The sequence below is a fragment of the Erythrolamprus reginae genome, chromosome 6 (genome assembly GCF_031021105.1).
Source record: "Erythrolamprus reginae isolate rEryReg1 chromosome 6, rEryReg1.hap1, whole genome shotgun sequence".
NCBI lineage: Eukaryota > Metazoa > Chordata > Lepidosauria > Squamata > Dipsadidae > Erythrolamprus > Erythrolamprus reginae.
In genome coordinates, this window is record NC_091955.1 from 95,722,273 (window position 1) to 95,735,943 (window position 13,671).

Sequence of the window (13,671 nt, forward strand, 5' to 3'; positions counted from 1 at the left end):
CTCTGTGGCGGCACCTGCTCTCTGGAACCAACTCCCCCCGGAGATCAGAACTGCCCCTACTCTTCCTGCCTTCCGTAAACTCCTCAAAACCCACCTTTGCCGTCAGGCATGGGGAAATTAAACATCTCCCCCTGGGCACGTTTAATTTATACATGGTATGCTTGTATGTGTGTCTGTTAGTATATGGGGTTTTTTAAATCTTTAAATATTTTAATTAATTGGATTATTTATTATTTGTTTTCACTTGTTGTGAGCCGCCCCGAGTCTTCGGAGAGGGGCGGCATACAAATCCAAATAATAGATAGATAGATAGATAGATAGATAGATAGGTAGGTAGGTAGGTAGGTAGGTAGGTAGGTAGGTAGGTAGGTAGGTAGATAGATAGATAGATAGATAGATAGATAGATAGATAAATAAATAAATAAGGCAGGACTAGAATTTACTGTATCCTGATGGTTGGTTCAAAGTCACCCAACTGGGTTTCATGCCTAAGGCGGGACTAGAACTCGCCCTCTCCTGGTGATTGGCTTAAAGTCGCCCAGCCGGCTTTCATGCCTACGGCGGAACTAGAACTAGGCTGGACTCACAATGAGAACCATGAATTTCTAGGAATCTTCTGTTCTGGATTGAACTGTGGATCTTCTCCAATTGAAATTATGAATTGTTTTTAATTTGAAACGGAGAAGATCCACAATTTGGATCCATGAATCATTAAGAACTGAATCTCCCGGCTCTTCGATCTACGGTTAATCCACAACTCCCAGTCAAACATCTCAGCTCGCCTGCGCTCCTGGCCTCGGGCTTACCTGTGTCAGGTAGAAGATGCGGCTATGGGGCACCTTCAAGAGTGAGTTGACAGCCCCCGGAAAGGTGAAGATCTGTTGGTGAGGGTCTCCTACCAAGATCACCCCACACTTTTGCGAGAGGACAATGTCCATAACCGCTAGAGAAAGGGGGAGGGTGGAAAAAAGAGATCGTTAGAAGCTCGATGTGGAAAGGAGATCAACGTTCTCACAGGAACAAGACCCTGAAAAAGAGACGGTGGCTTTAATGAGCCATGGATTTTAATCTTTAATGAACCGGGAATTTTAACCTTTTAATCTTTGCCATAAATGATGGGAACTAGAATTTCAGAAACAGGAAAGAGATCTAGAGGAAATTGCACCCCTCTACTCCCAAACTCACAATTCATGGCTCTTACAGAGCTTTCCCTAATACAGGGGTGTTAAATTCAAGGCCCGCGGGGGTCCTTAAATCTGGCCCACAAATCAGGCCCTAATATTAGATCGCTGTGGACTTCAATTCCCAGAATCCCCCAGATGGCCTGAGGCCTTTCTTTATCTCCTCTGCAAAAGGGTCTTAATTATTTCTCTACCAATTAGGGAAGAATATTACGATATTGGGACAATGTGATATATAATTATTTTGATTTGTTAAAACAGAAATGATATATTGGCGGTCCTGGATATGTACCAAAATAAATTGGATAAATAATTAGGAAAATTGGATTAAGAATTTGGCATTTGATATTATATCTCCAGGACTGCCTTCTGCTGCACGAATCCCAGCGACCAGTTAGGTCCCACAGAGTTGGCCTTCTCCGGGTCCCATCGACTAAACAATGTCATTTGGAGGGACCCAGGGGAAGAGCCTTCTCCGTGGCAGCCCCGACCCTCTGGAACCAGCTCCCCACGGAGACTAGGATTGTCACCCACCTTGCCTTTGGTAAACTCCTTAAAACCCACCTCTGCCGTCAGGCATGGGGGAATTGAGACATCTCTCCCAGGCCTATATAGTTTATGCATGGTATGTTTGTGTGTATGTCTAGCTTTTTAAATAAGGGGTTTTTAGTTACTTTTAAATATTAGATTTGTTGTACGTTGTTTTATTATTGCTGTGAGCCACCCCAAGTCTACGGAAAGGGGCGGCATACAAATCTAATAAATAATAATAATAATAATAATAATAATAATAATAATAATAATAATAATAGCAGCAGAATTGAGGAGAAGCAGCTAGAGAAATTAGTGAAATATGAAGATCTAAAAATCGAGCTTCTACAACTCTGGCATAAGCCCGTGAAAGTGGTCCCAGTGGTACTTGGCACGCTGGGCGCAGGGCCAAAGGATCTCAGTGGACATTTGAAAACCATCGGAATTGACAAAATCTCCATCTGTCAATTGCAAACGGCTGCTTTACTGGGATCGGCAGACATAATTCGCCGCTACATCACGCAGTCCTAGGTGCTTGGGAAGCGCCCGACTGGTGATGAAATACGAAATCCAGCATAGTGATCTCATTTGCTGTGTTGTACTGACATAATAATAATAATAAATCGTATTGTATTTTAATTTGAGGTATGTGAATTTGAATCTCTGTAAGGTATGGAAAAAGAATAAAAATTTATAACCCCCCCCCCCCCCAAATTTATTATTTCTCTGCCAAAAGACCAACCCAACCAATACAGGTCTGGTCCTCCTCTTACGACCGTATCTGAGCACAAAATTTCCACTGCTAAGCCCGACTGTTGTTAAGTGAGTTTTGCCTCACTTTACGACCTTTCTTGCCGCCGTTGTTAAGTGAATCACTGCAGTTGTTAAGTTAGTTCCCCAGTTACGCCAACCTGGCTTCTCTGTTTCTGTTGTTGTAAGGTCACAAAATGAGATCACATGATACACACACGGAACATTTGCAACTGTCATGGGTCTGAGAATCTGAATTTTGATTGTGTAAACATGTGGATGCTACAACAGTTGTAAGTTTGAAAAACAGTCGTGTCACTTTTTTTTCAGCGCTGGTGGTGAAACGTGGAATGATCATTAAATAAATTGTTGTAAGCCGGAAGATTTATTGCGAGTTTTAAGCTCTCTACAAGAATCTGGCCAACTCACAGTCGAGGGAAATGAGCGGGGGATAAGAATTACAGTGATCCCCCGTTTATTGCGTCCCCAACCATTGCGAACAGGGTACTTCGCTATTTTTCAACCCGGAAGTCAAAAATACCATCTACGCATGCGTGCCGGGCACGCATGCGTAGATGGCAGCGGCTTCCCTGGGTCTTCCCCCTCTTGCTGGCGTCAGCGAGGAGTTTCCCCACCGCCCACGCAAACTCCTCGCTGCCGCCCGCCCTTCGCCCGCCCACGCCGTTCATTCTCGCCGGTTTTGAGCTGAGTCCGGAAGCGAATTCGCTTCCGGACTCAGCTCAAAAGCGCCGAGAGCCAGCGCCCCCCGGACCCCCAACCCGGGTTTGGGGGGCTGCTAGGAAGCCCTCCATGCCGGCGGCAAACAGCCGCCCCGCCCCCAATCTTCGGCTCCTCGCTAGCGCTGTGGGAGTAAAAACACCGTCTGCACATGCGCAGACGGTGTTTTTACTTCCGCATCGCTACTTCGCGAAAACCCGCTCGTTGCGGGGGCTCCTGGAACGGAACCCTCGCAACGAGCGGGGGATCACTGTATTTAGTCTTCCATTTACAAGTTTACTTAGTGACCGTTTGATGTTACAACAGCACTGAAAAAAAGTGACCTGTGACCATTTTTAATCTTATAGATTATTGCAGCATACTCACGTTTATGTGAGTCGTTTACGAAGGGTCATGCGATCACCCTTTGCAGCCTTCTGACAAGCCAAGATTCACTTAACAACTAGGTTGCTACACCTCAACTCACCGGGGGTGCAGTCTTGGGCCTCATCCACCAAGATGGCGTCGTAATTGGAAAGAGAGGGCTTCTGGAGTTGCCAAAGCTTCAAGTAACCTAAAAGGCACAAGACCCATGCTTGAAATCCATGTACAATAAAACAATATATAAAGCCCTTCATGGCACCGAACCAGATTATCTCCGGGACCACCTTCTGCTGTACGAATCCCAGCGACTGATTATGTCCCACAGAGTGGGTCTTCTCCGGGTCCCGTCAACTAAAAATTGTCGCTTGGCGGGACCCAGGGGAAGAGCCTTCTCTGTGGCAGCCCCGGCCCTTTGGAACCAACTCCCCCCAGAGATTAGAATTGCCCCCACCCTCCTTGCCTTTCGTAAGCTTCTTAAAACCCACCTATGCTGTCAGGCATGGGGGAATTGAGATACTCTTTCCCCCTAGGCCTTACAATTTACGCATGGTATGGTTGTATGTATGTTTGGTTTTATAATAAGGGTTTTTTAGTTGTTTAGTATTGGGTTGTTACATGCTGTTTTTTATTACTGTTGTTAGCCGCCCCGAGTCTGCAGAGAGGGGCGGCATACAAATCCAATAAATAAAATAAATAAAATAAACATCGTATGATCTTGGGCTCCTGCAGAATCACAGCCCACGATTTTTTTTTTTAAAACGAGCACTATAATTTTCTTTTAATACAGTCTTCCCCAACCTTGGTCACTAAGATGTGTGGACTTCCAATTCCTGATATGCTGACTGGGGAATTCTGGGAATTGAAGTCCATGAGTCTTAAAGTGGTCAAGGCGGGACTAGAACTCACCATCTCCTGTTAATTGGCCCAAAGTCACCCGGTTGGCTTTTATGCCTAAGGCAGGGCTAGAAGTCACTGTCCCCCTAGTGTTTGACCCAAAGTCAAAATGTTGGCTTTCATACTTTAATACGAGACTAGAATTCACTGACTTCTGGTGATCGGCCCAAAGTCACCCAAGCAGCTGTAATGCCTAAGGCGGAACTAGAGCTCACCGTCTCCTGGTGATTGATTCAAACTCACCAATTGGCTTATGCTTTAAGGTGGGACTAGAACTCACCCTCTCCTGTTAATTGGCCCAAAGTCACCCAGTTGGCTTTATGCCTAAAGTAGGACTAGAATTTCCCTCCATGAAGAAAATTGCCCCTTTATTCCTATTTTTCCTTCCTGTTTCTTCAGGAACCTTCCCTGACGTATTCCACTTACCGTCGTGCGTCATTCTGTGCGCCATCTCCTTGGTTGGGCCCAGCGTTTTCATCTTGGCCCATATTTGTTTCGCTTCTTCAACAATGATCTAGAAAGCAAAAGGTGAGATGACAACGCTGGTGAAAAGACCAGAGGTTTCTCCTCTAAAACTGTTTTAATATTGGATTTATATATGATGTTTTTAATTGTTCTGAGCCGCTCCGAGTCCTTGGAGAGGGGCGGCATCCAAATCTAATAAATTATTATTATTATTATTTATTAATTACAGAAACAGAGAAGATTGATGGCAGCAAAAGACCTCCTGGTCCATCTATTCTGCCCTTATACTATTTCCTGGATTTTATCTTAGGATGGATCTATGTTTATCCCAGGCATGTTTACATTCAGTGACTGTGGATTTATCTACCACATCTGCTGGAAGTTTGTTCCAAGGATCTACTACTCTTTCAGCTTGGCTCACAAACCTCCCTTCTTTTCTCCCGCTTTTTCTTCTCCTTTGTCCAGCCCCTCCTTCCTTCCCATCTCCCTACCTTCCTCCCAAACCCTCCTTTTATTCCCTCCTCACCCCTGCTACACAAGGATCATAGTCGTTATGTGAATCCGGCTTCCCTGTGAACTTTGTTTGCCAAAAGGTTCGCAAAAGGGGGACTTCCTGTGACCTCAGGAACCGTCATAAATATGAGTCAGTTGCCAGTTTTGATCAAATGACACTGGGGATGCTGCAACGGTTGCCAGTGTGAAAAACTGACCTAACTCGATTTTTCCTGTACCATTACAACTTTGAACAGTCACTAAATGAACTATAGTAAGTTGAGGAGTATCACTACATGCTAGATGTGAAGGGTATGAATTCGGAATTGCATGACTATGCAGATGCTGCGACGGTCATAAGTTGAAAAAAATGATCATAAGTCTCTTTTTTTTCAGCGCTGGCAAAACTTCGGACAGTCGCTAAACGAATGCTCGTAAATCGAGGATTATCTGAACCAAAACCTCACCTGCTTTTCACATTCCTCCACAAGAACGTTTTGTCCACGGTTGTTCTTGTACCAAATGGGCGTGTGCTCCACGGTGATGGCCATATCCGCCGAAGCGAAAAAGGCGGAGAGGGTATGAACGACCATCTTGGCTCTGATGAACGGAGACTGGCACTGGCGATTGGAGAGGACAAAGCTGACCAGGTAGGAGGTCAGCGAGCTCTGGTTAAGTTTCCGTTTCCGTTTGTAACTGCGGCAGAATGAAAAAAGAGAAGGTGAATTTAATTTTGATTTAACGTAATTGCTTTATATGCCTCCCAATCCTAAGCCCCCCACCCCCAAAAAAAATTCTCATAGAGAGAACCCCTAGTCGTGAAATTTCAAGATTCAGAAATGCAGGGGAAATTTTTCACAGGCTCTCAAACTTCGATTTTGAGTCTCACAGACTCGAAACGTAACAGCAGGGTTAAACTATTTCGGAAGGCAAGGAGAGTGGGGGCAGTGTGAATCTCTGGAGGGAGCTGATTCCAGAGGGCCGGGGCCCTCACAGAGAAGGCTCTTCCCCTAGGTCCCGCCGGCCAACATTGTTTGGTCGACAGGACCTTAAGGAGACCAACTCTGTGGTGCTTCACCGGTCGCTGGGATTCGTGCGGCAGAAGGCGGTCTTGGTGACCTGCTCACCCCCAAGAGATCTAAAAAAGATGTTGATACTCTGGAAAGAGGATGAGGGGACTGGAGGCTAAAACCGATGAAGAACAGTTGCAGGAACTGGGTGTGTCCAGTTTAATGAAAAGAAGGACCAGGGGAGACATGATAGCAGCCTTCTAATCTCTCAGGGGTTGCCACAAAGAAGAGGGAGTCAGGCTATTCTCCAAAGCATCGGAGGGTAGAACAAGAGGCAATGAGTGGAAACTAAAGAAGGAGAGAAGCAACTTAGAACTAAGAAGAAATTTCCTGACAGTGAGAACAGTGAGACCAGGGGAGACAGGATAGTAGTTTTCTAATATTTGAGGGATGCCACAGAGAGGAAGGGGTCAAGCCTGAGGTTGGGAGCAGTTCTAATCTCTGGAGAAAGTTGATTCCAGAGGGCTGGGGCCGCCACAGAGAAGGCTCTTCCCCTGGGTCCCACCAGACGGCATTGTTTAGTTGACGGGACCCAGAGAAGGACGACTCTGTGGGACCTAATTGGTTGCTGGGATTCATGCGGCAGAAGGCGGTCCCGGAGGTATTCTGGTCCGATGCCACGTAGGGCTTTATACGCTTACATGGTGTGGAGTCTCCTGCTTGGGTGGGGGTTGGACTAGATGATCCACAGGGTCCCTTCCAACTCTGTTATTCCGTTATTCACTTAACCAATGTGACCCTAACTCAGCAACTGTACCGATTCCGTTAACGTGACTATCAAGGTTGCAAAATTGGGCAAAACTCACTCCACAACTGTCTCCCTTAGCAGCAGTAATGTTGGCCTATCCATTGTGGTCGTAAGTTGAGGACTAACACCCTGGGAAGAAGCCCCGCCCACTTACTGTCTGCCGACTTCTTGAAACGCTAAGGAGTGGATGGTTTTGCAGGTGACGTTGGCAGGGAAAACCTTGGACGCCTGTTGTGCGATGGTCTTGTTGAAGGCCAAGTACAGGAACTTCAGCTCGGACCACTTCCTGGCATACTGGATCAGAGTGGACGTTTTGCCGGTGCCTGCGTGAAAAATCAAAAACATTTATTCCTTCCTTCCCTCCCTGCACACCAAGACAACTAGACACAAGGACAGTTTTTCCCCAAACGCCATCACTCTGCTAAACAAATAATTCCCTCAACGCTGTCAGACTTTTTACTAAATCTGCACTTCTATTTCTACTAGTTTTTCTCATCATTCTTATCATCCTTAGGACTGTATGACTGTATGAGTGTAACTTGTTGCTTGGATCCTAAGATTTTTATCAATATTGGTTGTTTCTTCATTGCTCACTTGACCTCTATGTACCACATGATTCTTGACAAATGTACAGTAGTCCCTCGCTATACCGCGCTTCACCTACTGCGGCTTCACTTCATCGCGGGTTTCTGAGGAAGTCGATCGGCAGATTTAAACAGCCCGCCAAACTCGATCGGCAGGTTTAAAAAAAAATAAAAAAATCTAAAATTGTAAATACTGTATCTAAAATAAATACTGTGTGGGAAGTGTTTATAAACACTTAAAACAATGAAAACTTACCAAACAATTACAACATAAATACTTAAATAAGTACTATCAGTCGATAAATTCCCCATTGCGGATTTCACCTATCGCGGCCAGGTCTGGAACGTAACACCAGCGATAGGTGAGGGACTACTGTATATTTTATTTTATGTACGCTGAGAGCATCTGCACCAAGACAAATTCCTTGTGTGTCCAATCACACTTGGCCAATAAAAATTCTATTCTACTTTTTTCACCCCTGAATTTCATTTTGTAAGATAGCGCCCAAGAGGGAAGCAAGAATCTCCTGGGGCCGGGCTGCCTTACCTGCAAAAGCCACAATTTTCACCACGTCTCCAGGTACAAGGGCGTGGTTTAAGATCCGTTGTTGTTCACTGGTAGGTTGTAACACAGACCTGTTGGTGGACAGAAACAGTAGTTACACATGTCTGTAAAGCCTGCGTAAGATCACAGTTGCTCACAGGCAGTGCCCTCAACTTACCACCCTCAATGGAGCCCTATACTTGGTTATGACTTATAAAGCCCTTCATGGCATCGGACCAGGATACCTGTGAGACCGCCTTCTGCCACAGGAATCCCAGTGACCGGTTAGGTCCCACAGAGTTGGCCTTCTCCGGGTCCCGTCGACTAAACAATGCCGTCTGGCAGGACCCAGGAGAAGAGCCTTCTCTGTGGCGGCCCCGACTCTCTGGAACCAGCTCCCCCCGGAGATCAGAACTGCCCCCACCCTCCTTGCCTTTCGTAAAGTTCTTAAGACCCATCTCTGCCATCAGGCATGGGGGAAATGAGACATCTCCCCTGGGCCTATAGAGTTTATACATGGTATGTTTGTGTGTATGTTTGCTTTTAATAATGGGGGTTTTAGTGTTTCTTTTAAATTATTAGATTTGTTCTTACATTGTCTTTATTATTGTTGTGAGCCGCCCCGAGTTTACGGAGAGGGGCGGCATACAAATCTAATAAATAAATAAGTAAGTAAGTAAGTAAGTAAGTAAGTAAATAAATAAATAAATACTGCTAAGCGAGATTATTAAGTGGGGTTTGCCCCGTTTAACGACCGTTCTCGGCATAGCTGTTAAGTGAATCACTGCAATAGTTTTTGGTTCATACCAGACGGTTGTTACCCTGTTTCTCCGAAAATGAGACAGCGTCTTATATTAATTTTTGCTACCAAAGATGTGCTACGTCTTATTTTCAGGGGATGTCTTATTTTTTTTTTTCCAATGAAGAAGAATGCACTTTTATTGCTGAACAAAAAAAAAAAAATTATTATATACTGTACAGTAGCTGTCATTACAAACCAGCATAACCATATATACTTGTAGATCTGAAGGTCAGTGGTTCAAATCTCATCACCGGCTCAAGGTTGACTCAGCCTTCCATCCTTCCGAGGTGGGTAAAATGAGGACCCGGATTGTGGGGGCCATAGGCTGGCTCTGTTAAAAAAGTGCTATTGCTAACATGTTGTAAGCCGGCCTGAGTCTAAGGAGAAGGGCGGCATAAAAATCGAATGAATGAATGAATGAATGAATGAATGAATGAATGAATGAATGAATGAATGAATGAATGAATACATAAATAAATAACCAGACAAACTGTGAATCCTATCAAGAATTTCTTACTACTACCATGTTGGATGTGTTTTAAATCTGATTGATGCAGCGTTTTGGGGTGCAATTTATGGACAGCCGTGTTATATATGTTCTGTTTGGGAATGATGAGAAACGAAACGTCTCCGACGTCTTACTTTCAGGGGATGCCTTATATTAGGCAATTGTACGAAACCTCTCCTATGTCTTACTTTCGGGGGTGACTTATTTTTGGGGAAACAGGGTAAGTGAATCCGTCCTCCCCAATGACTTTCCTTGTCAGAAAGTTTAAAAAAGGGATCACGTCATCCCAGGACATTGCAATGGTCAAAATATGAATCCATTGTCAAATGTCTGAATTTTGATCATACGACCACAGGGATGCTGCGACAGCCTTCCTTCCTTCCTTCTATCTTTCTTTTCCTTCCTTCCCTCTTTCCTTCCCTCCCTCCCTCCCATCCCTCCCTCTTTCCTTCCTTCCTTCCTCCCCTCCCTCCTTCCTTCGATTTATAAGTTGCCTCTCTCATAAAAACATAGAAACCTAGAAGATTGACGGCAGAAAAAGACCTTGTAGTCCATCTAGTCTGCCCCTATACCATTTCCTGTATTTTATCCTAGGATGGATATATATTTATCCCAAGCATGTTTAAATTCAGTTGCTGTGGATTTACCAACCACATCGCTGGAAGTTTGTTCCAAGCATCAACTACTCTTTCAGTCAAATAATATTTTCTCACGTTGCTTCTGATGTTTCCCCCAACTAACTCAGATTGTGGCCCCTTGTTCTTGGGTTCACTTTCCTATGAAAAACACTTCCTTCCTGGACCTTATTTAAGCCTTTAACATATTAAAATGTTTCGATCATGTCCCCCCTTTCCCTTCTGTCCTCCAGACTATACAGATGGAGTTCATTAAATCTTTCCTGATACGTTTTATGCTTAAGACCTTCCACCATTTTTGCAACCCGTCTTTGGACCCGTTCAATTTGATCCATATCTTTTTGTAGGTGAGGTCTCCAGAACTGGACCCAGTATTCCAAATGGGGTCTCACCAGCGCTCTATACAGCGGGATCACAATCTCCCTCTTCCTATTAAAAACACTTCCCTCCTGGACCTTATTTAACCCTTCAACATATTTAAATGTTTCGATCACATCCCCTCTTTCCCTTCTGTCCTCTCCGAGGACTCGAGACGGTTTTCAACATATAAAAGAAACAATGATATACAATAGTTAAATCAAATTAAGTAAACTAAATAAGCCAATCTAAAAACCCCAATTTAATTAAAATCAATCATACCCATTCCAGCAACAATCACACATGACATTTGTCGGCCAGGGGGCTAAGGTCTAATTGCCCTAAGCCTGGTGGCATAAATGAGTCTTAAGACTCTTATGGAAGGCAAGGGGGCAGTGCGAATCTCTGGGGGGAGCTGATTCTAGAGTGCTGGGCCCCCCACAGAGAAGGCTCTTCCCCTAAGCCTCGCCAAGCAACACTGTCTAGTTGACGGGACCTGGAGAAGGCTGACTCTGTGGGACGTCATCGGACGCTGGTCCGATGCCATGTAGGGCTTTATAGGTCATTACCAACACTTTGAATTATGTCTGGAAACCAATCAGCAGCCAATGCAGTTAAGGGTGAAAATGGTCATTAGTCACTTTTTTTCCAGCCCTGTTGCAACTTTAGTCACTAAACGAACAGTTGTTAAGGCGAGGACTGTGCCTGTATTAACCTACAAAGTTAATTTACCCACCTGAGACCTAATTTGGGATGAGGTTTGACAGCTGGGCTGCAGGGGAAATTTTCCAGGTGATACAGGCAATAGAAAACATTGTAGTGAAGCCTAGAAGGAGACAGAAAGGGAAAAGTTGAAAATGAACCTCAGAGTAAAAACTCTTAAAATTGTACAAAATCCAGGGGAATAAATTGTATTGCATTTTATTGTTCTTTTTTATATGTTGTAAGCTGCCCGGAGTCCTTGGAGAGGGGCGGCATAATAATTCAATTCAATTCAATTTATTAGATTTGTATGCCGCCCGTCTCTGAAGACTTGGGGCGGCTCACAGCAATAATAAAAACAATATTCCAGCGAAAACAAATCTAATATTAAAAAGCACATAAAACCCTATCATATTTAAAAAAGCAAACAACATATACATACCCAATAAACAAATAAGTAAATAAATACACCTCAGTGGATTTCTGCTGTAAGGAACCAGAGCTCTTGTGAGCAGCAGCCTGGGCAAAGTTGCAGCTGCTTTAACGAGGTGTCTTGTTTTTATTTATTTATTGAGGTTCTGTCTTTATTACTTTTCCGCATAATTCAAGGCAGCAAATATACAATACAGGTGTTTTTTTTCTACTTTACCCACAATAATGCTGTGAGGTAGGTTGGCAGGGAGAGAAAGAGACCAGTCCAAAGTCCCCCAGCCAATTAAAACAGAACTAGAACTCACTGTCTCCTAGTGATTGGCCCCAAATCACCTAGCTGACTTTCATGCCTAAGGCAGGACTAGAATTCATTGTCTCCAAATGATTGGCCCAGAGTCACCTAGCTGGCTTTCCTGATACGTTTTGTGCTTAAGACCTTCCACCATTCTTGTAGCCCGTCTTTGGACCCGTTCAATTTTGTCCATATCTTTTTGTAGGTGAGGTCTCCAGAACTGAACACAGTATTCCAAATGTGGTCTCACCAGCGCTCTATATAAGGGGATCACAATCTCCCTCTTCCTGCTTGTAATACCTCTAGTTATGCAGCCAAGCATCCTACTTGCTTTCCCTACCGCCCGACCACACTGCTCACCCATTTGGAGACTGTCAGAAATCACTACCCCTAAATCCTTCTCTTCTGACGTTTTTGCTAACACAGAACTGCCAATGCAATACTCGGATTGAGGATTCCTTTCCTTGTCATCATATCTGCTTTTGCACAACCCATAATTTTTCTAATCAACGTCCATCCGGTATCTCCTTTTGACCAAACTGGTTCTCGTGCTAGATTGTGTACCTTTTTTTTTTCAAAGCGTGCGCAGCCCTTCCTACCCTACTACTGCCGTAAACTATGGGTATCGATCCTAGGAGCCTCTTCGACCTTTGCAAACTTACCTGTTACTGATCTGGACTTTATTCTTTCGCATGGCGTAAAGTAGGGTGGCCGTAGCATACAACATCTCAAATGTGTCCATCAGCGACATGGTGGAGCTGGGACTTCGGAGGCAGCGCACCAACTCCTGAATATCGCCAACACCTCCAGCAAAGAGGACGATGGCCGCCATCACTGCCCGAACATAGGATGGCTGGAAGAACACGGGCTGAATCATTATAAAGGTGGGGAAAACCATTTTCTCTCTCGCAGGTTGTGTTTATCTGTCCTCCATGACAGTGTTTCCCAACCTTGGCAACTTCAAGATGTCTGGACTTCAACTCCCAGAATTCCCCAGCCAGTGGATGCTGGCTGGGGAATTCTGGGAGTTGAAGTCCAGTTATCTTCAAGTTGCCAAGGTTAAGAAACACTGCTCTATGACACTGACAGGGGAGCAGGGTAGAAGTAGTGCTCCAACTTACAACTATTTAAGGAATGTGGGGTCCTTGGTGCTTTCTGAACGTGGCTTTCTTGCAGACGTTTCATAACCTGACTAGGTAATGTCATCAGTGGTAGAAGGGAGTGGGGTTTGCAGAGATGAGGAGGAGAAGAAAGAAGGGAGGAGTAGGAGGAGAAGGAGGAAGAGGAACAGAGGAGGAAGAGATGGAGAAGCAGGGGGAAGAGATGGAGGAGGGCTGTTTCTGGCCTCTAGAGGCTTCAGGGAGGCCTACTAGGCCCCAAACGGGATATGGCGGTGTGTGTGTATGCTAAGGCATGGAGGACTGGGGGCACTGGGGGCTGTGTGCGCATGTATTCAGGGGCAGGGGGGGGGTATGTGTGCAAACATGCATGGGGAGCAGGGAATTGCATTATGGATGTGGGAATGTGCGTGTGCGCTATTATGAGCGCACACGCGCTTTCGACACCTGAGGAAAAAAGGATTT

The 13,671-nt window shown here is 44.9% G+C and overlaps 1 protein-coding gene across 1 annotated transcript in view; it reads right to left on the bottom strand.

Moving 5' to 3' along the window:
* The window catches only part of LOC139168781 (F-box DNA helicase 1-like), a 36,953-nt gene that overhangs the window by 10,922 nt on the left and 12,360 nt on the right, over positions 1–13,671 (bottom strand). Inside the window, exons 5-12 of the mRNA XM_070754472.1 lie at positions 12,751–12,941; positions 11,399–11,488; positions 8,364–8,452; positions 7,387–7,555; positions 5,882–6,110; positions 4,884–4,971; positions 3,667–3,753; positions 807–943 (exon numbers count right to left, since the gene is read on the bottom strand). Coding sequence (XP_070610573.1) covers positions 807–943; positions 3,667–3,753; positions 4,884–4,971; positions 5,882–6,110; positions 7,387–7,555; positions 8,364–8,452; positions 11,399–11,488; positions 12,751–12,941 — 1,080 coding nt within the window. The remainder of the gene's footprint in view (positions 1–806; positions 944–3,666; positions 3,754–4,883; positions 4,972–5,881; positions 6,111–7,386; positions 7,556–8,363; positions 8,453–11,398; positions 11,489–12,750; positions 12,942–13,671) is intronic.